Genomic DNA, 21,628 nt, shown 5'->3' on the forward strand with positions numbered 1-21,628 from the left:
GAAAAGAGGCTATCTTTATTTGATCAAGCCTACTCTCAATCTTATCACCATATCTCTCATTTCCTTCTCTCTGCCTAAAGGTATCTAATTGTCTGTAATGTACTGTCTATTTCAGTGGCCTCTCTGGTTTACTTTCTCCTCTGAGCGATTAGTTTTGGGGAATCCATTTGTTGTCACACATGCTCCTGGCTTATTAATTTTTAATTTGGGTTTCCTAATACATGATCCCTTTGACATAGTGAATGATTTGCATGCATTAGTTCTCTTCATAATGTTGAAGGCTTCAGTTGCATGTATTTCAAGTCTAGATATTTTTGACTTAAAACCTGTTTCATCTTTACATTTTCCCTCAGCCCATTCATTTTCATGAGCCTTTATCTCTCTGTTTCTGCTTATGTTTCTAATTAGTCCTGATTTCTCGTTTTAAAATGAGCAGTTGTCAAGACCCAGAGTGAGATTTGTTAAATTCAATTTCAATTCTGTTTAAACTTGCGAATAGCAAATTTGGGACAGACAGCGTGCAAAGACTCTCCAACAGTAATTAGCATATGAAATGGGCTCCTGGAGAAAGCTTTGGAGGTGAAAAAACCCTGGAATCACTTTTTTAAAAAAAAGACTAATGAATGCTGCAATGGGAAACTTTTGCGTCCGTTCTGGATGGATGAGCTTAGCCGGGCTGCATTGCCTTCCTCGTCCATAATTATGATCTTTTTAAATAAGAATTCACTTGGTACTTAGAAATTCCTCTGTGCTATTGTAACAGTTTGCTTTAAATGTTCCAGTAATATTTTTCTCTGCACTATTTTTGCAGTCAGTAATCCACATATTTTGAACAGATCCATTAAAATAGCAAAAAAACCTGTTAATGTACTCAACACATCCATTTAAAATTAACACTTGAGAAATTGTTGCCCCTTAATAGCTGTCAGTACCGTTCTTTAATTGCTCGTGTTTAATTCCCAAGTTAAGACTTTTCGAGTTCTCTTATAGTTTTATGTTAGCAGTATGCCATCAGCGGTACACATGTCATGCTCCTGACGTGTACTACATGAAGCAATATAAAGGTGCAAATTCTGAGTATCAAATCCTATCAGACCAAATTCTGCTGATCCTGTGAGCTGCTACCTAATCTAGGATGCTACTTAAAAGTAACAGTACTGTTCATTTGCAAGTTTCTGCTTTACCACTTTTTTTTAATTGAACTAAAATTCCAGTTGTACTTAAACCCTCACTACACCCCTGCCGCCCGCCCCCGCCCCCACCCCCCCAACTCAGAATATTGAGGGCATTCCAGAAGTCTACTTGGGCAGCTTCAGCCACTTTCTCAGAGCAGATTTCTGTACGTCAGCATGGATTGGCAAGTATCTGTTCAGATCTTTTTCTCGCTGCTCTGGAATTCTAGTAGGGATTTAAGGATGAAATAGTATTACATGTGATGTGGCCATTTGCTCCTTGCAGCTCTTTAAAATTTTATTCAAGTCAATAATCTAATTTTCTCGGTGGAAAATGCCTGTTGTCATCTTCGGGGGGAAAAAAACACATTTGCAAACAAGAGTCCCTACTGGTGTTCAAAACAATTGTGCACTAATAGGGAAAGCAATTTGGGTTACCTGTTGTCCATAGACAGCAAATCCTCCCAGTATGTTGAGATTTGCTGCTCATTGTTGCAGTGTACCCAAAACAGAGGCCACAGGCCTCACTTTTTATACCGTTTGCCCTCTCTACTCCCTTTGGTCTGACATGCTAGCAAATGGAGCAATAGAAAGGAAATAGTGTTTTATTTTTAAATAAAAACTTTGTAACGCTCTTTAAAATAAGGTCCAGTGTTTCTGTTGCAGCCAGAATTGAATTACACCCAGTTGCGCCTGATGTAATAGATTTCCACAAGGCCTTCAATAAGGTGCCCCATAATAGACCAGTGAATAAGGTTAGAGAATGTCAAGGGACAGGTAGCAGAATGGACTGATAGTTGGCGGGAGTAAAAAGTAGTTATCCAGAGTGGCAGAAGCTGGGAAGTGGTTTTCCACGAGGACCATTGTCAGGACCCACTGCTGTTAACAATTTACATTTAACTATGTAGACTTCAGAATTACAAGTACAATTTCTGAATTTGAAAATGATACCAAACTGCGAGGGGTAGTCAAATATGAGGAGGCCTGCAACAAATTACAGGAAGGCATGAATAAACTTGCAGAATGGGCAAATAATTGGCAAATGAAGTTCAACACATGTAAGTGTGAGGTGTGTTTTGGTAGGAAGCATGAGAGGTCACTTATTATTTGGAAGGTGCAAGTCTAGGTTGACCAATCATGAAATGTTGCACCACCAGTTAGCAAGGCTATATATATATATATATATATATATATATATATATATAAATATAAAAAAACAATAGGCTTCATTTCTAAAGGGGATAGGTTTGCTCAAATTCCCTACTTTTCAATTCTATGTTGAACTATGGTTAGACCACACTTGGAGTACTGCATACAGTTCTGGTCACCATATTATACAAAGGATATAGAGACAATGGAGAGGGCGCAGAGAAGATTTGCAATGATGCTACCAGAAATGTGTGGGTATGCATATGAGGAAGGAGTGATTGGCCGGGTTTCTTTATTCTTGGAAAAAAGAAGGCTGAGGGGGGTGACCTAATAAAGATCTTTAAAATTATGAAAGGTTTTGAAAGAGTGGATACAGAAAAAATGTTTCTTCATGGTGGGAAGAGTATAACTAGAGGCTATCAATACAAGATAGTCACCAAGAAATCCAATTGGGAATTCGGAAGAAACTTTTTTACAAAGTGTGGTCAAATTGTGGAACTGACTATCATGGTAGTGTCTGAAGGAAATAGTGTAGATGCGTTTAAGAGGAAACTAGACAAGCATATAAAGGAGAAGAGAATAGAGGCTTGCAATGATACATTTAGATGGAGAAAGATGGCGGAGGCTGGAATGGAGTGCTGGAGTCCTGTTTGTGTGCTGCATGCCTTATGTATGTACTTATATCTGTACTCAATCCGTTTTCAGGTGTAGGCTGAGAAGATTGGAAGTTCTGTTACCTCACTACTTTTCCTTTATGCATAATTGGGCTAATTAGCCTAAAGTTTATCAACCAATTTTGAGCATTCTGTTTGTATCAGAGCATCCTATTGGTGAAAAGGGCAGGCAAAAATCACCTCATGTAGCCTGTGCTAAATATTTATTAGCTTTCCATTCAGGGCTGTGTTTTTCTCTTTTTGTGTGCCCCATAATCCATAGTTCATGGCTGATTTGTGCAGTTCAATTTATTTTTACTGCAAAACCTGTAGCACTGGCTTTGCTCATGGGGGAAGTGCTAGCACAAGCAGATGTGGACATAAAATTGCAGCTGTGAATGCAATAGTTTAATCTTCTCTCACTGCTGCAGCTGCTGAGGTTTTCTGGTTTCTTCATATATGAATCGGTGGCATAACTGAATTCAGTCTTTTTTTTGGAATTGATGGAGTCTGAAGAAAGATGCTTGTTTTATATTTAAAATGTTTTCACCAACTGTTTTCTATTGTCAGTCCTCTTTCTGTTTTAACGGTAATATGGGGGTCACAGGGCTTATTCACACTCTCCTCCCTGCACCCTCCTTTTGAAATTGAGTCCCTTCAAACTGAATTGATTTTTTTTAAGGCCTCACTCGAGCTCTCCCAAGTTGTCATTACCTACAACAAGGCTCTTAAGCCCCAAACTTGGCATTGCCTTGCTAGTAATGGACTAGCCTCATAGACTCATGACAATACAGAAGAAGTTACTCAGCCCATTGAGTCCATGATGGCTCCAGGTAGAACAATCCAATCAGTCCCATTTCCCCTGCTCTACCATGTAACCCTGCAAGTTTATTTCCTTCAAGTGCTCATCCAATTTCCTTTTCAAATTATTCATTTCTCCACCTCCACCATTCTCATAGGCAGCAATTTCCAAGACATTGCCACTTGCTGAGTTTTTAAAAAATGTTCTTTGTTGCATCGCTACTCCTGTCTCTTCTCTCTTCCCTCCCCCCCGCCCCCAAACATCTTTTGCCCAAAAACTTAAATCTGTTTCCCCCCCCTGCCCCTAGCCTGAGTACCATCAGCTTCAGTGCCTTCCATGATGGTGATCCTGGCATCAAAATCAAATATCTCATGGACAGGTAACTGTTCAACCTGAAATGACTCCAGGCAAAGATCTAGGTTTCCAAGGAAACCTAGATATATTGATTGTATTTTATCCTGCCACCTGATCTTCAGAAGCTTCCAAAGGCAGCCAAGTCTCGCATTCTCCAAGGAAACTTTGCGACCTCCTGTTTGCTGATGACAGTGTACTTTAGAGTGGTACATGTGATGTAGCATGGACGTGTTCTCCAACACATCATAACAACTTCGTTCTTATGATCAGCACAAAGAAAAGTGAAGTAATGTACCAGCCCGCTCCAGAAAAACCCTATCCCAAGCCGCAGGGTTTTAGCCCATGACCAGAACCTGTCAGCAGTGGATAAGTTCACTTATCTTGGCAGCACACACTCTGAAACTGTCTATATTGGCAATGAGACACATGCAAGAATTGCCAAAGCAAGTGTAGCCTTCGACAGACTTCAAACATCAATCTGGGAATGAAGAGGAGTAAGTCTGCCTACCAAACTGAAAAGTCTATAGAGAATAGCCCTGTCCACTCTGCTCTACGCATGCGAGACTTGGCTGCCTTTGGAAGCTTCTGAAGATCAGGTGGCAGGATAAAATACAATCAATATAACTAGGTTCTTACCTGAGCTGGCATGCCAAGCATCCATGCTATATTGAGACAGTTGCAACTGAGTTGGGCTGGTCATGTAGCCAGAATGCCTGACACCAGCTTACGAAAACAAATCTTCTATGGAGAGCTTGAGTCTGGGATACACTGTCATGGTAGTCAAAGGAAGTGCTACAAGGATGTTCTAAAGGCTTCACTTAGAGCAGTTTTGATATCGACTTTGAGCCCTGGGAGAAAGTTGCTCAGGATCACTGAACCTGGAGAAACCAAGTAAAAATATGGTGTAGCCTCAAAAGCAAGCTTGTTCTCGGAGAAAATGCAAGCAGGCAAAATCCAAAGTCCAAACTCATCGTCTGTAGTATCCTGTCCTCTTTGCAGCAGAATCTCTGGGTGCAGGTCAGTCTTAGCAGGTAGCTTCATGCCCACTGAAACCCTACCAAACACTGCAGATGATGAATATGTTTGACTTTTGAAGTGAAGGTGACCCAAGAGAAGGGCTGCCATTCTATTACGATATTCTCTCTCTGCCTATTTCATTTTCCTCCTCATTTCCCCCCTAATTATAGAATTTGACTTGGCTCCTGCTTGAAGAATTCACCTGTCGTGCATCACAATATTCCCTATCTCCCTTGTTACCCAAGGAGCCTTGGCTTTAGTTCCCCAACCTTTTTTTTTTTGGCCTTATTGGAATGTACTTAGCCTCTTGCTGAAAAATCCTGTCCTTTAAGGATCACGTTGTTTGTTTTCCTATCAATTTTTGGTTCCGTTTTCCCCTAGCTAGATCCATTTTCATCCCATTGAAGTTATCCCTCTTCCAATTTAGATGTTCTACTTTGGATTTTTCCTTCTCCATTGCTAGTCTAAACCTTATACTTCATTTGATCACTCCTGCCCAAGTATTCCCTCACAGACACTTGGTTCACTTGACCCACCTCATTCGTCAGCACCAGGTCCAGAAATGCTTCTCCTCAAGTTGGACTGAAAACATATTGGTCAAGGAAGTTCTGATGAACATATTTCATAAATTCCTCTTCCTCCTTTTTTCTTTACTCTAACATTATCCCAATTGATATTTGGGTAATTAAATTCACCAATATCACCACTTTGTAATTATTGCCCATTTCTGATTTCCCTGCAGACTTCTTCCCCTATCTGTCTCATTATTTGGAGGTCCATGGAATAGCTCCAGTAATGTGATCATACCTTTCTTGCTTCTCAACTCTAACCAAATGGATTCTGTCTTTGCTCCTTGTGGCATTCTCTTTCCAGCGCTACAGTGTCAGATTAATTCACCATGTTCTGCCTTTATATACCTGCATTCTAACTCTGTTTTTGTATCCCTTAGTTGTTCTTAGTCTGCTTCTACCAAATGTAATACTACTTCCTTTGCTAGCACTATCCAACACACTCTCCTTTTTAAGTACCTTATTCCCCTCTCCTGTATGCTGGTACCCATCCCCTCAATAATTAAAGTTGCACACTAGTGAACTACCCTGCAAGGACATTGGCCCCACTCCTGTTGAGGTGCAAACTGCCCCTGAACTGATCCCAATGTCTCAAGAATCTGAAGCCCTCTCTCCTGCACCATGCTTGAAGCCATGCATTGATCCCCCCTTTCTTTCTAGTCTCGCCAGTCTAGTCAGCCCGATACTGGGACTAAACTAATCCAGAGATTTCTACCTTGGAGACCCTACTTTTTAACTTCCTCCCTAGCTCCTGAAAACTTAACTGTCGGACCTCCAGTACATGCTGTCTCAGTCGTTGGTACTGACATGTACCAGAACTTCTGGCTTATTCCCTTTTCTCCCTGAATATTCTGCCCTGTCTGTGATACCCTTTACCCTGGCAACAGAGAGGCTACTTACCATGCGGTACTCGCAATGAAGGTTGCAGAAATGTCTTTCTTTCCACACAACCGCCCACCCACCCAACTATGGAATCCCCTCTAACGACTGCATTTCTACTCTTATATTCCATCCTGTGCAGTTCCTTAGCCATTGGTGCCATGGTCTGGATCGCAGTGTCCAGTGCTAACAACTTGTTTGAGTGGCATCTTTTCCATTCTTCATTCTTGGCAGCTAGCTATACTAGCCTTGGGTACTCCTTTTAATAGTGTGTATTCTTTCTCTCCTTCCGGTATAATTTTGAGTGATAAAGTGGGTAAAAACTTGTGTTCAGCATTTCCAGGTTGTTCTTTGTTGTTTTCAGTACCGATGCATCAACAGCTCAGCAGCCGGAATCGCAGCTGCCGCCGGCTTCACAGACGTCTGGCTCCAGTCAGCCGAAACGTCCAGCAGCAGCAACAGCAGTGGTAGCCGCTCCACAGGAGGTAGGTATTGCATGTGGTTCAAGTTTGCTTGTGTGGGCATCTAGCATTGGTTCATGGCTGGTGTTGACATGTGCCAACAACATATTTAGTTTACTGTTTCTGGTTAATAAAGTATAGATGGTCTCTTTCCCGCCCCCCCCTCAACAAAATGATGAGGTTGTCTCGACTTGTAGATCATGTGATTGTGCGTTCAAACCCTTAACCAGGATTTGAGCCTAGCCTAGACTGACACACTGGTGTGTGAAGGGGGTGGCATTCTCTGGATGAGATACTGAAATGAGGCTTTTTCTGCCTCTGAGTGGTCAGAGGTCCGTAGGAATTTCTGGCCAATATTTGGCATCAGGGCCAACTGAGATGCATTCAAGCGTACTGAGGGAAGTGAGGCTGGAAATTGCGGAGGTGCTGGCCATATCTTCCTTAGACTTGAGGGTGGTGCCAGGGAACTAGAGAATTTGCAAATGTTACACCCTTGATCAAAAAAGGAATGTAAAGATAGGGCCAGTAACTACAGCCCAGTCTGTTTAACCTCGGTGGTGGGGAAGCACCGATGTTAGAAACGCGAATTCAGGACAAAATTAATAGTTACTTGGGAAAATGTTGACTAATTAAGGCAGCGTGGATTTGTTAAGGGCAAATCGTGTTTAGCTGACTAGCTAGAGTTTTTTGATGAGGTTACAGAGAGGTTTGATGAGGGTAATGCTATTGATGTGGGGTGAAATGGCGCAGAGAGACAATTTAAAATGAAGGGTACAATTCTGAAGTGGGTGCAGGAGCAGTGGCTGGGTGTATATGTGCATAAATTATTGATGGTGGCAGGAGAGGTTGAGAGAGTGGTTAATAAAGCTTACGGGATCCTGGGCTTTAGAAATGGGGGCATAGAGTACAAAAGCAAGGACGTTATGTTAAACCTGTATAAAACAGTGGTTAGACCTCAACTGGAATATTGCATCCAGTTCTGGGGGCCATTCTTTAGGAAGGATGTGAAGTATTAGATTGAATCCAGAAAACATTCACGAGAATGAAGTTCCTCATCCCTGGAACCAGTCACATAGAAAGATTGGAGAGACGGGCTGTTCTCTTTGGAGGTTGAGGGGAGATTTGATGTATTCAAAATAAGGGGTCTGGTCAGAGTAGATGGGGAGAACCAGTGTCCATTGGTGGAAGGATCAAGAACAAGAGGGCACAGATTTAAGGTAATTGGCAAAAGAAGCAATACTGCCATGAGAAAAATCTTTTTCGTAGTGAGTGGTTAGGATATAGAATGCACTGCTCAAGAGTGTGGTGGAGAAGGGGATCAATTTCGGCTTTCGAAAGGGAAATAGATCATTATCTGAAAAGAAAAATTTGCAAGGCTACAGGGCAAAGGCAGGGGGGTGGCATTGGGTGAATTGCTCCTTTGGAGAGCCAGCACAGATACAATGGGCCAAATGGCCATATTCTGTGCTGTAACTTTTCTATCATTCTAGGATATTTCAATCTTATAAAGGAAACAGATTAGCTAGTCTTTTACCTCATGTCTCTCGTGCAACATTGCTGATAGAAATACTTCTGCATTTGCCTAGACAACAATCGCTGGCCCCTCCTTGCCTCTTAAAAATCACGTGCTCTCTTTGTGGAAAATGCAGAGATTTTCAAGAATGATTCTAGGGATGAGAGATTTTGGACAAACTGGGCTTCTTTGGAGCAGAGGGGAGATTCGATAGGGTTAATAGAGAAACTGTTTCCACTAGCAAGAGGATCAATAACTAGAGCATGCAGATTTAATGTAATTGCCAAAAGAGTCAGGGGGAGATAAGAATTTTGTTTATAGTGAGTTATGATGACCTAGAATTCACTGGCAGTAGATTCAATAGGAACCTTCAAAACAGACTTGGATATTTCCTGAAAAAGGAGAAATAAATGGCAGGGGAATAGGAGGAAAAGTGGTGGGTTGGGACTGATTGGTTGAAGAGCTGGTACAGGTAGGATGGGCTGAATGGGCTCCCTCTATGCTGTAAAATTCCCCAGACTATCTGCATCTTTGTGTCCCCACCCCCTGCTGCCACTACAACACTTTGTGGCTGTATCCCTGGCTATCTGCTGAATTGTTTCTGCAGCCTGTGAACAAGTACAAGTAATCAGTTTATCAACTCCAACACAGGTTGAAAGTATACTTGTGAAATTTGAGTAACTACATTGTTGTTTTAAAAAAAGCTAAAAACAAAATTGTGTTGGAGGTTAAGTAAATAGCCATAATTTTTTCTTCTCTATTAATTGCAGGCCACCCCTTCAGCACAAAGCGGAGCAAAATCCTGGGCACAGGCGAGTGTTACACATGGTGCACAAGGAGATGGTGAGTTTAAATCAACCTGCCAAAATGCTGCTTATAAGCCGAGTGATTCATAACTGTGATGGCGGCAGTCCTACAGGTCTGCTGTACATCTATGCAGTGTTAAATGTTTCAGTTTTCCACTGATGGTGCTTCTCATTGAGAATTGAAGATTTCACTTCAATAATCCAGTTCGAAGTAAAATGACATCTGATTTCGACCAAGTTCCTTGGTTCAGAGATAGCAGCAGACATTGATGGCATTGAAGCGCATCCATATACTGCACTGAGAGGGGCACTTTGGCAATTACTTTCATTTTCACCTCATTACCTTCTTTTGTTGAGTCATAGGCAGGTTTTCTGTGACGGGCCTTTGCCCACTTATAAATAGGGTAAGACTTGAAGCTTATGTCAGGATAATTGAGAGACAGATCATGACGAGCTTTTCAATCTCCACTGAGGTAATTAAACCAGGTCCTTTTGATTGATGAAGGGATGTTTTCTGAGCATAGGATTCTCAAACGACATACTGGGAATGGAACACTTGCCAGTTTGGTTCTTCCCAGGTCAGGCACAGAACAGAGAAAAATGCAGAGCAAAACTCTTGCTTTCTGCCCATACCGTGTGTCTATCAGTTTCATGAGATCATCTCCTGTTGTACCACTTTCCCATTATCCTTGGCCACTTTTGAGCAAGGTAGAAAACTAGTACTGATTTTGTCAGATGGCTATGAAGCTAGGCCTTAGAGGTAAACAGTCAAAGCCACTGTGCTGCCCAATCGAAGAACTGAGATTGTTTAAGCCAATTTGTGTACCTTAATATTTCTTTTAAGCTAGAAATAATAACCCTGAAATTATCTGATCAGAGGTACTATTGTGATGTCAATGTTGTGACCTGATTGGCTGATTTTATTATAGTGGCTATGTTGCCTGGTGTACAGGTGGGTACTTTTTTTTTTAAAATAACTACTTTCACAATCAAATAAATATAGTTCCTTCAGACTTGTTCAGAAAGAATATCTATTAGTAAAGTTTGATCCCATGTTGTTATGCATACTTATTTTAAAAGAATCATCTTGGGTCTAATCTGAAGATTGCTAGCACATCTAATATTGAGGTCTGACCCCCACATTGAGATTGCATGTTCATAATAAAGTCATCTAACTCTAGTTCAGATCGATGAAACTTAAATACCACCTTGAGGCCTTGTCTTACACTGCTTCAGTCGGTTGGGATTTGGAACTGGTATTTGCACTGGCTCAGATTGATGTCGTTTTACTTGTAACGTGTCCACTCAGCTCATTCTCCCCTGGCTCAGAAGGTTGTGGGTTGAGGCCCTACATCAGAACTTGCATGGATAATCTGGCTGACACTGCAACATACTTAAGGACTGTTATACTGTTTGGGGTGTCATCCTTCGGAAGATGTGCAAGCCAGGGTTTACGACCTTGTTATTCCTGGGTGGTTGAAGGTCCCCTGGCACTGTTTGAAGAGCGAAATGTTTTTCTGGTATCTTGGGTAATATTCAATCCTCAACCAAGTAGAAAGCAAAAGGTTAATTGCTTGCATCAATGCTGTTTGTGGAAAGTTGCTAGTGTAGCAAGGCATTTGGATGTATTTATCGGTCATACAGGAACATGCTGCTTGAAAGGGAGGTGGAAGTAGATTCAGTAGTAATTTTCAAAGAGGGGTTGGGTAAATACTTGAAGGGGGGTAAGAAAATTATAGGACTCTAGGGGAAGAGTGGGCAAGTGGGAATGTTTGGATGTCTCTACTAAAGAGCCGGAGCAGGCCTGATGAGCCAAATAGCTGCCGCCTGTGCTATATCGTTCTAAGATTCTCTGAAAGAAATCATTGTGTGGGATGCTTTGAAACCTCTCTGCTTGAAAGGGACTATCTAAATGCTTGTCTGCTGAAATGGGGATCTCCACTGCTTTTGGATGAAATGATTTTTAGTGAAATCCTCTTGTGTTTAGGTGGAAAGGGATCAAACCAACAGTCGCCATTCTCTCGCGAGGAATTTCCAACCCTGCAAGCGGCTGGAGATCAGGACAAAGTTGGCAGAGAAAGGGACATTGCAGATCAGTCGTATGGGCCCGGACCAAGCCTCCGCCCTCAAAGTAAGTCTCTTGCCTCTAGTGGTTTGCAGTTGCTGTAGTTTTTTTTTATTTGAGGTATGGCCAAAGTGTGAGATTTCATGCTGCGACTACAGGGGAGCTCCAAACATTTTTTTTAAAAACTAGTTGGTCGTGTGGAATCAAAGCATAGTTTTCTCTAGGGATGTGGATCTTTTGTTGAATTGCTTATAGTGTGTGAGATGATGTGGTTTGGAAAAGCAACCAAAGCTGCTAGGAGTCCTCCAGTTCCTTGCCCTGGTAGCCATTGTTTTGTGAGTGACCCTTAAAGCTGAGTTTTGGCAGGCTGTTCTTCACAGAGCGGTACAGTCCAGTTCAATCCTCTCCATGTACGATTCATATAACCTGTACTTTATAGAAAGGTTTGCTGATTATGTTGGGAAGAACTTCATGTAAAGGTCAGCTGAAATCTGAGGCATTCCCCCTCCAAAGCTATAGACACTGAGGGTCAATTGAAAATTTCAAAACTGATGTTAGTTAAGGGTATTATGGGTTGCAGAATCAAGATGGGTAAATTGTTAAGATGCAGATCTAATTGAATGATGGAATAGGCATGAGGGACTGAATGGCCTACTCCTGTTTCTATATTACTGGTGAGGAACAGGAATGTGGATTTTTTTTTTTGTTTCACGCACCCATTCCGACAAACTAACAATACTCCTCCCAGGTGGTGCTCAAACAACTGCAGTATCTGTATGGATATCCTGTTTGAGATTGTCAAACTACACACAGACTGGGGCAGAAAGGAGGTTCTAAAATAAAGGTGCTATTTAGGTTTTTGCCACACAAGTTCCCAACAAGGTTTTTTTAATTTGCCTTTGGGATGTGGGTGACAATGGTAATGCTGCTTTTAATCCCCATCCCCAATTATTGTGAGAGAGTACTGGTGGGCCACCTTCTCCTTGAATGTGTGGTTTTCATATTCTCCGATATTGGGTGGGTAATTTGACACTGTAATGCCGTGCTCTCAGAACTAGCCTGTCTTTTTGGTAAGGTGGTGTTTGTTCTTGAAGAGTCTTAAATATTGGAAATCTGAAAGAAATTAAACGTACAGCACATCAAGGCAGCAAATAAGTTATGGAATAGAAATTTCATCAGAACTGAGGTTAGATCTATGCCGGAAAGACTTAATGTGTCTTTCACTTTACAGCTGCTGACTGTATAATTTCATGCATCATTTTTATTTGAACTCTACTTGACCACAGCAAGAGGGGAAAAAAAAATAAGATTGGCACGTCGTAACTAGCTTGCACTTATAAAAAGCTGGTCAGGTGGCCCCGTAGCCCTTCTGGCTTTGGTGGGGTGGTGGGGGGTGTTTGTCATTCAGGGATTTCTTTCAGAAGTGAATCATGACTGCTTTAAAAGCAAGAACTCTGATCTTTAAAGTAAGGTGTTATTAGAGAGGCTTGAAATTACTGTTTGTCTGTCAAGATGGGTAACAGATGTGGTGTTCTAATTATATGTATAACAGGGGATAAGATCAGTATAAATAAGTTCAAATTTCAGACAACTTTCCCTCATTGATGTTGGTTTCCTTTATGCCTTATTAAAAAAGAAAAATATTGTTCCAAACTGCATGGAAGTTTCTAAAGCAAAGAGGTAACAGGAGTTTCTTGGGTTCTTCTGCCCTTGCAAGCCAGCCAGGAAAGGCACTGTGGTGAAACAAAATGCTTCAGGTTACTTGCCTAACCTCTTGGTTTAATTGCCTCCGGAGCTGGGAGGTGGAGCTGGCCAGGGTTACCACTCCATATCATGTGGGAATTGTCTGTGCTATGCTTAAATCAGTCACCTGCTGACTCTAGCTGGTGGGCTGTCATGTAGAATGATAGCTTTGGCGCGAGTGCCCCTAAGATCAGAATTCGACAAGAATCAATGCTGTCGGGAGTAGGGACAGATTATTCGCACAAAAATAACTTGTATTGGAGTTCAATTTAAAGGAGGACTATGTAACCTGTGCAGTTTGATCTGCTCACTTTGAATCATGCTCTTGAAGTGTTGGCTTCCCTAAAATTCTGTACCATATGTTAATGTTTTTGCTTTTACCATTCTCCTTCCACCCACAGATGTGACCAGCTGGAGGGAGGGTGGTGGGCGGAACTTGGGTGCTCCGGGTGGCTCTTTGATCGAGGGGGAAACCAAAGAGCTAAGCCCAGAAGAAGCAGCAAGCTCTATAGCATCCTCAGCCGACCAGAAGGTGACTGCGAGGATGGCCGAACAACCACCTAGACCAGGGGTCGGTGTGCCACAGCAGGCAGTTCCCCAGCCATACCCTCCACCATACAGGGGGATGATGCCGGCTTTTGTAAGTAACTGAGACCTTGGAAGGGAGGAGAACTGGAGGGTGGAAGGGAACATTAGGAAAACTTGCAGATGTTGGTTGCCAGTCGTTCACACACAATGCTATTGCATATGGGGAGTTGGTGGCAGAGTGGCATTATCACTGACTAGTATTCCAGAGACCCAGGGTAATGCTGTGGGAAACCAGGTTCGAATCCCACTACAGCAGATGGTGGAATTTGAATCCAATAAAAAATCTGGAATTCAAAGTCTGATGAGGACCATGAAATCATTGCCGATTGTTTTTTTAAAAAAAAAACCATCTGGTTCACTAAAGCCCTTTAGGGGAGGGAAGTTGGCAATCCTTACCTGGTCTGGCTTACATGTGACTCCAGACCCACAGTGTGGCTAACCTTTAAATGCCCTCTGAACAAGGGCAAATAGGGATGGGCAATGAATGCTGGCCTAGCCAGCGATGCCCACATCCCAAGAACGAATAAGAAAACTAATCTACATGCACTTGAACTAATGGGATTTATTTTCACTAACTGGGTATAAACCTATCCTGCAGCTTTTCATAATGTATCCCCTACTTTATGCATTCCCCTGTTTAATACCAAGGCTTTATTTCTCCTAGAGTGTGAATTGTTTCTGGCTGTAGCATTAAGGCCTGGTTTAAATTTAGTGACAGAATTGCCTTAGTAAGTAACACCACTGTTTAACTTGCATATCATGGAAAGCTCACATAATGTTGCAGTTGCCCTTTAACTTCACATTGCTTACTGGAGCTCCTTAATGGGATCAGGGTGTCGGTCAGTTTGCTTATTTTTAAAAATACCTTTGGTGGCAATTCAAAGCCACAGTGCTGCATATGACCTGGGTTGTGCAATAGCAAGAAGGGTGAGTTAAGTGATAAAGTAATGGTTTAAAAAGCGTACCCATTGGCAGGGTCACCACACCAGGACATCCATGGAGCAGCAGGCAGCTCACACTTAAGTTCTGGTGAATTAAGTTCCAATATAGCCTTTTCTACTGACAAATTTGCTTCTAAAACGTTATCTTAGTTTTCAATTAAAGAGATGAAAGGTGAAGACCACACTACCAAGTTTGGAAAGAGTAGAAATAGAAAAAAGAATGGATAAATCAAGTTGAAGTTTGTTGCTAAGGTTGAATTTAAGAATCTGTAGATTGTAGGAGGGAAAAACTGAGGGAAATGAGAAATTCCATGGTTTTGAATAGGAGAGGGGTGTTATTGCAACTTGCTGTAACTTTTAAACTATTTTTGCCTGTTGAAAATACCACAACGATTACACTGAGTTTCTGCTGAAGGATATATTGTATGTTGGCTGTTCTTTGTTCAGTTTGGGACTAGACCACAGAAAATGCCAGGACAGCTAGCTAGCAGTCAGCTCCAACTATTCCATACAAAGGAATAATTGGGCATTTGTGAGCATTTTGTACACCTGATGTACTTTATCACCTGTGACCAAGCAAACTTAAACACTTCAAAGTGACACTAACTGTGTCCCAATTGTCAACCCTTGAAGTTTTGAACCACCCTGTGCCTTGGCTTGATTTAGTTCACAGTATATGGGCCTCTGGGTCAAAATGCTGTAAATTCGAGCCTCGCTTTGGGAATTGAACACAGACACATTAGTGCATTTGTGAGGGAGTGGTGCTTTGTGAAAAGTGCAATGCTATGGTGGTTCGGGTGAACATTAAACAACGCCACAGCCTTTCAAAGAAGAGCAGAAGGCTCTGATGCCGGGATTACATTCCTGCCTCCATCAAAGCCATCGAAACAAATTAGCTCATAAATTGTTCATCAAAATGGCTGTGTTTCCTTTTATACCAGTAACTACACTTCAAATTAAGTGCAGCTGTAACATTTTGAAATACCTGAGTCATGACAAGACTATCCAAAAACACATTTTCTTTTGAATGACTGAGAGAATCATGGTTGCCTTTTATCTGGCCTGGGTGTTTTTTTTTAAAAAAATCTAGTAGCTTAACCTCTTGATCCCTCTCTGTTGTATTTTTACTGTTTTCAGATGTATTCCCCATATTGTGGTTTACCATTTCCTACACCTTACGGACCACAGGGACCATACAGATACCCACCACCCGATGCCAGCAAGTAAGTTTTTCTCATTAAAGGATTGATTGTAGTTGCGTGCACGGAAGGTAAAGTTAGTACTTAAGGAATTGAAACCTTGCAATTGTGTTTTTATGTACTGGTGTCAGACTTGTTTCGATGGTAGCACTCTGAAGTCAGAAGGTTATAGGTCCAACTCCCAATCTAGAGACTTGAGCACATTACGTGAATACAAAATTATATTAGCATTATGAGGCAAAAGCATTATAAAGCAAAAATAGCATCAACCCACAGAAGGAGATATGGAACAGGTAACCAAAAATTTTGTCCAAGGCAGTGTTCCTTCAAATTTGTTTGCTGTGCACGGCCTGCTTGTTGCAGTCCTTTTAAGATTGCTGCACATGCTTGTGTGTCACATTCCCAATTTGTTCCACAGTCCCACACCCATGTAATTGACGGGGAGCGTTGGTCAGGGGTAGTTTGAAGGAGCATTTTAAAAGGAGGGAAGAAGCAGAATGGTTTAGGAAGGAAATTCCAGAACTTAGGGCCTAGGCAGCTGAATGCATGGTCGAACAAATTAGATTGCAAATGACGAAGCATTCAAGGAGTGCAGATATCCTGGAGGACTGGGGGACTTGATTAGGGAGGGGTGAGGTGATGGAGGAATTTGAAAACGAGGATGAGAATTTTAAATCTGAAGTGATGCTTAACCAGGAATCGATGTCGATCGCTAAGCACTGGGGGTGATGGGTGAAGGGGGCTTGTTGTGAGTTCAGACACAGGCAGCTGAGCTTTGAATGGCCACCAGTGCAGTACTGAGGGAGTCCTGCACTGTTTGATGATTGTTAAACCAAGGCATTGCTCCAGCAGTTAAGTGTAAAAGACTATCCATTTCACTATGCAAAGAGAGCAGAGGAGTTCTCTTGGTGTCTAGGTCTAGGTTATCCCTCAACCATCACAAAAAAAAAAGTTATTGGATGTTTATTTCATTGCTGTTTGTGGAACTTTGCTCTGCCTTGAGTCTCACACAACAGTGCTTATACTTCAAAAAGTACTTAATTGGTCCTTGTGATATCCTGAAAGGTGCCTCCTAAGTTCTTTACTGACTTCCCTTTTCCAACTTCTTAATTACCATATTGTTTTATAACCTGTAACATTGAATTTGTAGTGTTTTATTTAAAATTTGAAGTCTGATTTAGCTTCAGTCATAAACCAACATTGTTCTGGGCAGCATTTGTTGCTGGTAAGAACATTTTCTTTAAAGAAAAAGGTACCAGTGATTGGGAAAGGGAATGTGCAAACAAGATGGCAAAACGCATTTAAATTTCAGATATTTTACAGGGGAAATACACACTAGTTTTCTAACCCACCCATCCATCAGGTGCAAAACAGACACCAGATTTTTGCTCACTTTGGAAGTCAGTAGAGAGAAACGTTGTAAGTCCAGCGGCCTAGCCAATCGCTTGGATTTCCTGCCTGGCGAGTTCGGTTAAAATTGACTTTTTTTCCTGTTCTTTCTCCTTCTGCTCCCCTCTCACAAAACCATTTTTTTTTTTCCATGGATTTAATTTGACTGTAGAGTTGCATAGTTTGCAACACAAACTGGCCATTTGGCCTAACTCTGTTTATGCTCTGAAATTCTTGGTTCCATGCTTGTAAGGCTTCATCTTCCATTTCGAGCATTTAAATCTGGTTGTCGTATGTAAAGAAAGCATAATAAGTGGTTCAGTGGACATTTGGAAAGATATTGAGCCATATAGACAAAGGAAGGTAATTGGTTCAGTTTCTTGCAGCTATGCTGCTGGCAGCTATCGGGTAGGCAGACTGGAGTTGCTATAGTGAGAAGTACCCTTTAAATGGGGAAGGTATCACCTTGGAGGCTGGTTCCTAACTTTGCTGTACAGTTGAGTGTGGACCTGGGCTGTTGCGAGCTAGGACAGCTCTTTGTTCCTGAAATGCTTAAATGGCATACACTGCTGTTAACCGCAGTCAGGGACTATACAGCATCAACTAGTCTTTTGTAAAACCCTGGTTTGCTCTCAAATGGAGTAATCTGTTCAATTCTGTGCTCTGCACTCCAGGAAGGCTTTAGAGAGGATGCAAACAAGATTTACAGGAATGCTTCCAGGGATTTCAATTGAAGAATCTGGGGCTGTTCTCCTTAGAGAAGAGGAGGTTGAGAGGAGATTTGATAGAGGTGTTCAAAATCATGACGCGTTTGACAGAATAGATGTTGAGAAACTGGTTCCATTGGTGGAAAGGCCAGAGGGCATTGATTTAAGGTGATTGCTGTTGATTATTTTGTCAACGAAGGAACATTTTTATCCAGCAAGTGGTTAGGATCTGTCTGAGAATGTGGTTGGAACAAATTTCATTTGAGACTTTTAATGGAGAATTAGATGAGTTTGTGAATGGGAAAACATTACAGGGCTTTGGGAAAAAGGCAGGGGAGCAGGAATCTCCAAATTGCTATTGTAGACAGCTGGCACAGACACAACAGGCTGAATGGCCTCCTGTGCTGTAACCATTCTGGTTCTATACAGTGCCTTTAATGGAGGAAAATGTTCAGAGGAGCATTATGAAACAAAATTTGACATCTAAACAAACGGGCGATCTGGGCAGATGAACAAAAGCTTGGTTAAAGAGGTAGGATCTGAAAGCAAGATGAGTGGAGAAATTTGGGAGGGGGAGAATTCCAGATTTTGGGATCTTAGCAGCTACAGGCACAATGACCAACTGATGGAGCACTTAAAATTGGGGAGGAAAAAAAATGACAGGAGTGAGATGCTAGCGAACGACCAGCTTGTGGTACTTGGGAACTGTATCCTGGCGTCATGCACCAATCGAAGTGTGGGAAGAGAACTAGAAACCAAAATTCTTGTATAGGGAGAATCTTGAAATGCATCTACTGTGGGTTTGAATCAAACTAATATTTATCTGGCGATTTTTACTTTGCATATTTATCTGTGTATAAAATAACAGACATGTCATCTGCATATCTGCATAGGTTTCCTCGTGTTCCAGGACCTCGACTTCCTCAACATCCAACACGGATGACAGAAGCAGTGAAAAGACCCTCCATCCTCAAACAGGACGACTTGAAAGAGTTTGATGAGCTTGAAAACGAGACTGATGATGGATGGGCTGGTAAATCTCCAGGGGCTGGGAGAAAATTCCCTCTTGCAACCTTCATTTTAATTCTTCAGCTACCAGCAAATCTGTGGGAACTTCTGTCTCCCTCTACCAAACAGTATTTAAGCTTCAAGCGCAGGGGCCATGACACTGAAACAGACAGTGGCATAGTTTAATTGTGGTAAAGTGCTGGGAGAACCACTATTATTACAGTATCGACCATAAACCACTAAAGTCCTTCAAATACAATTTTAATTAAAAATGAACTATTTTAACCATTCATTCTGTTGGCTCACTTATCCCTCTCCCTTTCCTCCCCCTCATTCTCTGTTCTATTAATTTTAACTCTTTATTTGGTGTCTAATCAAATATAATATACTTTTTCTAATCGTAAGAGCTACTTAATTTCTTTCTTCAACCTCCCATTGGTTTTAGGGATGGGACCTTCATCTTTATTGGTCGACAGCTATCTTTTTAGTGGCTGGATGTGTTTTCAAATTTGACTTTATCAGATACTGGATTAGTTTCTCACTTGCTAGTGTGTGGCAAACGTAAAGCAGGCAGTGCCACAAAGTAAATTAGTTGGTAACTCTTGAAGCCTGTCAGCAGTGGTGCGGAAGGATTAAGTGCCGCAGTGTGGCCTATTGCAACAATGGCTCTGTTCCATCCATTTCAGTGCACTTGGGTGTCTGCGGAATTTACCCTGAGCTGGCAACGGTGGAATAGCAATGATATTTGTCGTGAAATTGGAAGCCTGGGGACTAGAAAAAACCTCGTGATTACACTGTTGCTAAGCCGTAGTAACTGGAGAAACTCCACCTCCTGGGATGGTGGGAGCAGAGCAAAGGGAGTTTATGTTGCATCTCAATGAAACTTAAAATTTTTTTTTAAGGAGCTAGACAGGGTAGGTGCAGAAAGCATGCTTCCCCTGACAGGGTGGGGTTGGGGGCTGGATCTAGAACCAGGGACACAGTCTCCGAATAAGGGGCAAGCCATTTAGGACTGAGATGAGGAAGAATTTCTTCATTCAGAATGTAGTGAATATTTGGAATTCTCTATCCTAGAGGGCTGTGGAGGCTCAGTCATTGAGGATGTTCAAGACATAGATCAATAAATGTCTAGAAATTTTAAAGAAATGAAGAAAACAGGTTGTCTTTGGGAATGACATCAAGGGATTGTGGGATAGTGCAGGAAAATGGCATTGAGGTAGATGATCGGCCATGATCTATTTGAATGGCGGAGCAGGCTCGAGAGGCTGAATGGTCTACCCCTGCTCTTATGTTCCTTTCAGAAGGGGAAATGCATAGTTAACTCCCTTTTAAACAGTTTGTTTATTGATCTGGACCAGGGACAATTAGTTATGAAACTGAAAATTGAGGCTAACATTGATCATTTGCGTGTTCCACTTTGTTGATGTGCATCTTTTCTTCTCCAGGAGCACACGAGGAAATAGACTACACTGAAAAGCTAAAATTCAGTGATGACGAAGATGATGATGACGCCGAAAAGGGGAAATCTGATAACTGGTGAGTGTGAGAAGCATTAATCAACCCTAATGATTACAAAGAAGCATAGAATTTGGAGAAAGTGAGTTTTATTTAACACTACATTATTTTATACTGCAGTTAATTTTTTTTTTATAAGCTCTTCTAATGAACTTGTGCTAATATGGCTAAACCCTATAAAATCATATGTATAACACACATTTGCTTTGGAAAAATCCTTTGCAGAGGCCCTAGTTTGATTACATTGCATTGCAATAAGAGGGTAATTAGTCCAGGGAGTCAAGTAAACTAGTCCCAACGGTTTTCCCAAACACAATCTATTTTCTTCATTTCTTTGATTTTTTTTTCTCTAATCGAGCTTACTGGGTTCTTCAAGCGCTACATTGTGCGTTCAGGGTCATTCTGTTACCTATTTCTCTACTCTGAAGCCTTTCCCTTCAGTTGAGTTTTAATGCCCCCCGCACCCCAAGCCACTGCAACTCTGCTATCCAATCTTTCTCTGATTCCAGCTTTTTGTTTCGATGTTCTGCTCCCCAGCCGGAAATGACCATTCTTGTGTTTTGGCCATCTGATTTATAAATGCTTTGTGGTGTTTTAGTTACCCTGATGCAAGTGATTGCAAGGCTTGCAGTGTGTGGAGCTGAAAATAACAGTCTTATTCCTTTGCACAGGGATGGCCAGACGAGTCGGCCAGATCGGCAAGAGTTGCGCACCTCTGAGAACAGGAAGGAGCCCCCCTCGGAGGAGCACTTGTCTGTCAAAGCGGCTCGGGGTGAAGGTCCAGCCCCTGCCCAGACAGAGCTGGGGCCACCCGGGTCACAACCACCCAGAGTTTCTGCCAGCTGGGGCCCTGCTGTGGATCACCAGGTACATGGCCAAGTGGGTCCATATAATTTGCCACCTTTTTATTATTGGTATTTGTACGGGTTTTTTTTCAAGATGAGTAATCTCAGCAAATGGGCACTAAAGGCTTCATCTAATCTGTGAGTTATTGTTTTGAAATTGGTTGATGATTGGAATTGAGTTAGTTGAAACCCTGTTGAGATAAACTTTGATTTCACGAGTGACACCTTAAAAGCTGTGTTTTTTTGTCACCAA

General features: G+C 41.8%; 1 protein-coding gene across 4 annotated transcripts in view; it reads left to right on the forward strand.

The window, feature by feature from the left end:
• The window catches only part of LOC144695683 (protein PRRC2A-like), a 121,105-nt gene that overhangs the window by 33,238 nt on the left and 66,239 nt on the right, over positions 1-21,628 (forward strand). For all 4 annotated transcript variants that reach the window (XM_078566620.1, XM_078566624.1, XM_078566621.1 and 1 more), the window contains exons 4-11: positions 6,960-7,080; positions 9,340-9,412; positions 11,363-11,506; positions 13,585-13,823; positions 15,850-15,935; positions 18,901-19,040; positions 20,461-20,551; positions 21,202-21,397. In XM_078566620.1, the coding sequence (XP_078422746.1) occupies positions 6,960-7,080; positions 9,340-9,412; positions 11,363-11,506; positions 13,585-13,823; positions 15,850-15,935; positions 18,901-19,040; positions 20,461-20,551; positions 21,202-21,397 (1,090 nt within the window). The remainder of the gene's footprint in view (positions 1-6,959; positions 7,081-9,339; positions 9,413-11,362; positions 11,507-13,584; positions 13,824-15,849; positions 15,936-18,900; positions 19,041-20,460; positions 20,552-21,201; positions 21,398-21,628) is intronic.

Source organism: Cetorhinus maximus, chromosome 21 (assembly GCF_964194155.1).
Source record: "Cetorhinus maximus chromosome 21, sCetMax3.hap1.1, whole genome shotgun sequence".
Classification (NCBI taxonomy): Eukaryota; Metazoa; Chordata; class Chondrichthyes; order Lamniformes; family Cetorhinidae; genus Cetorhinus; species Cetorhinus maximus.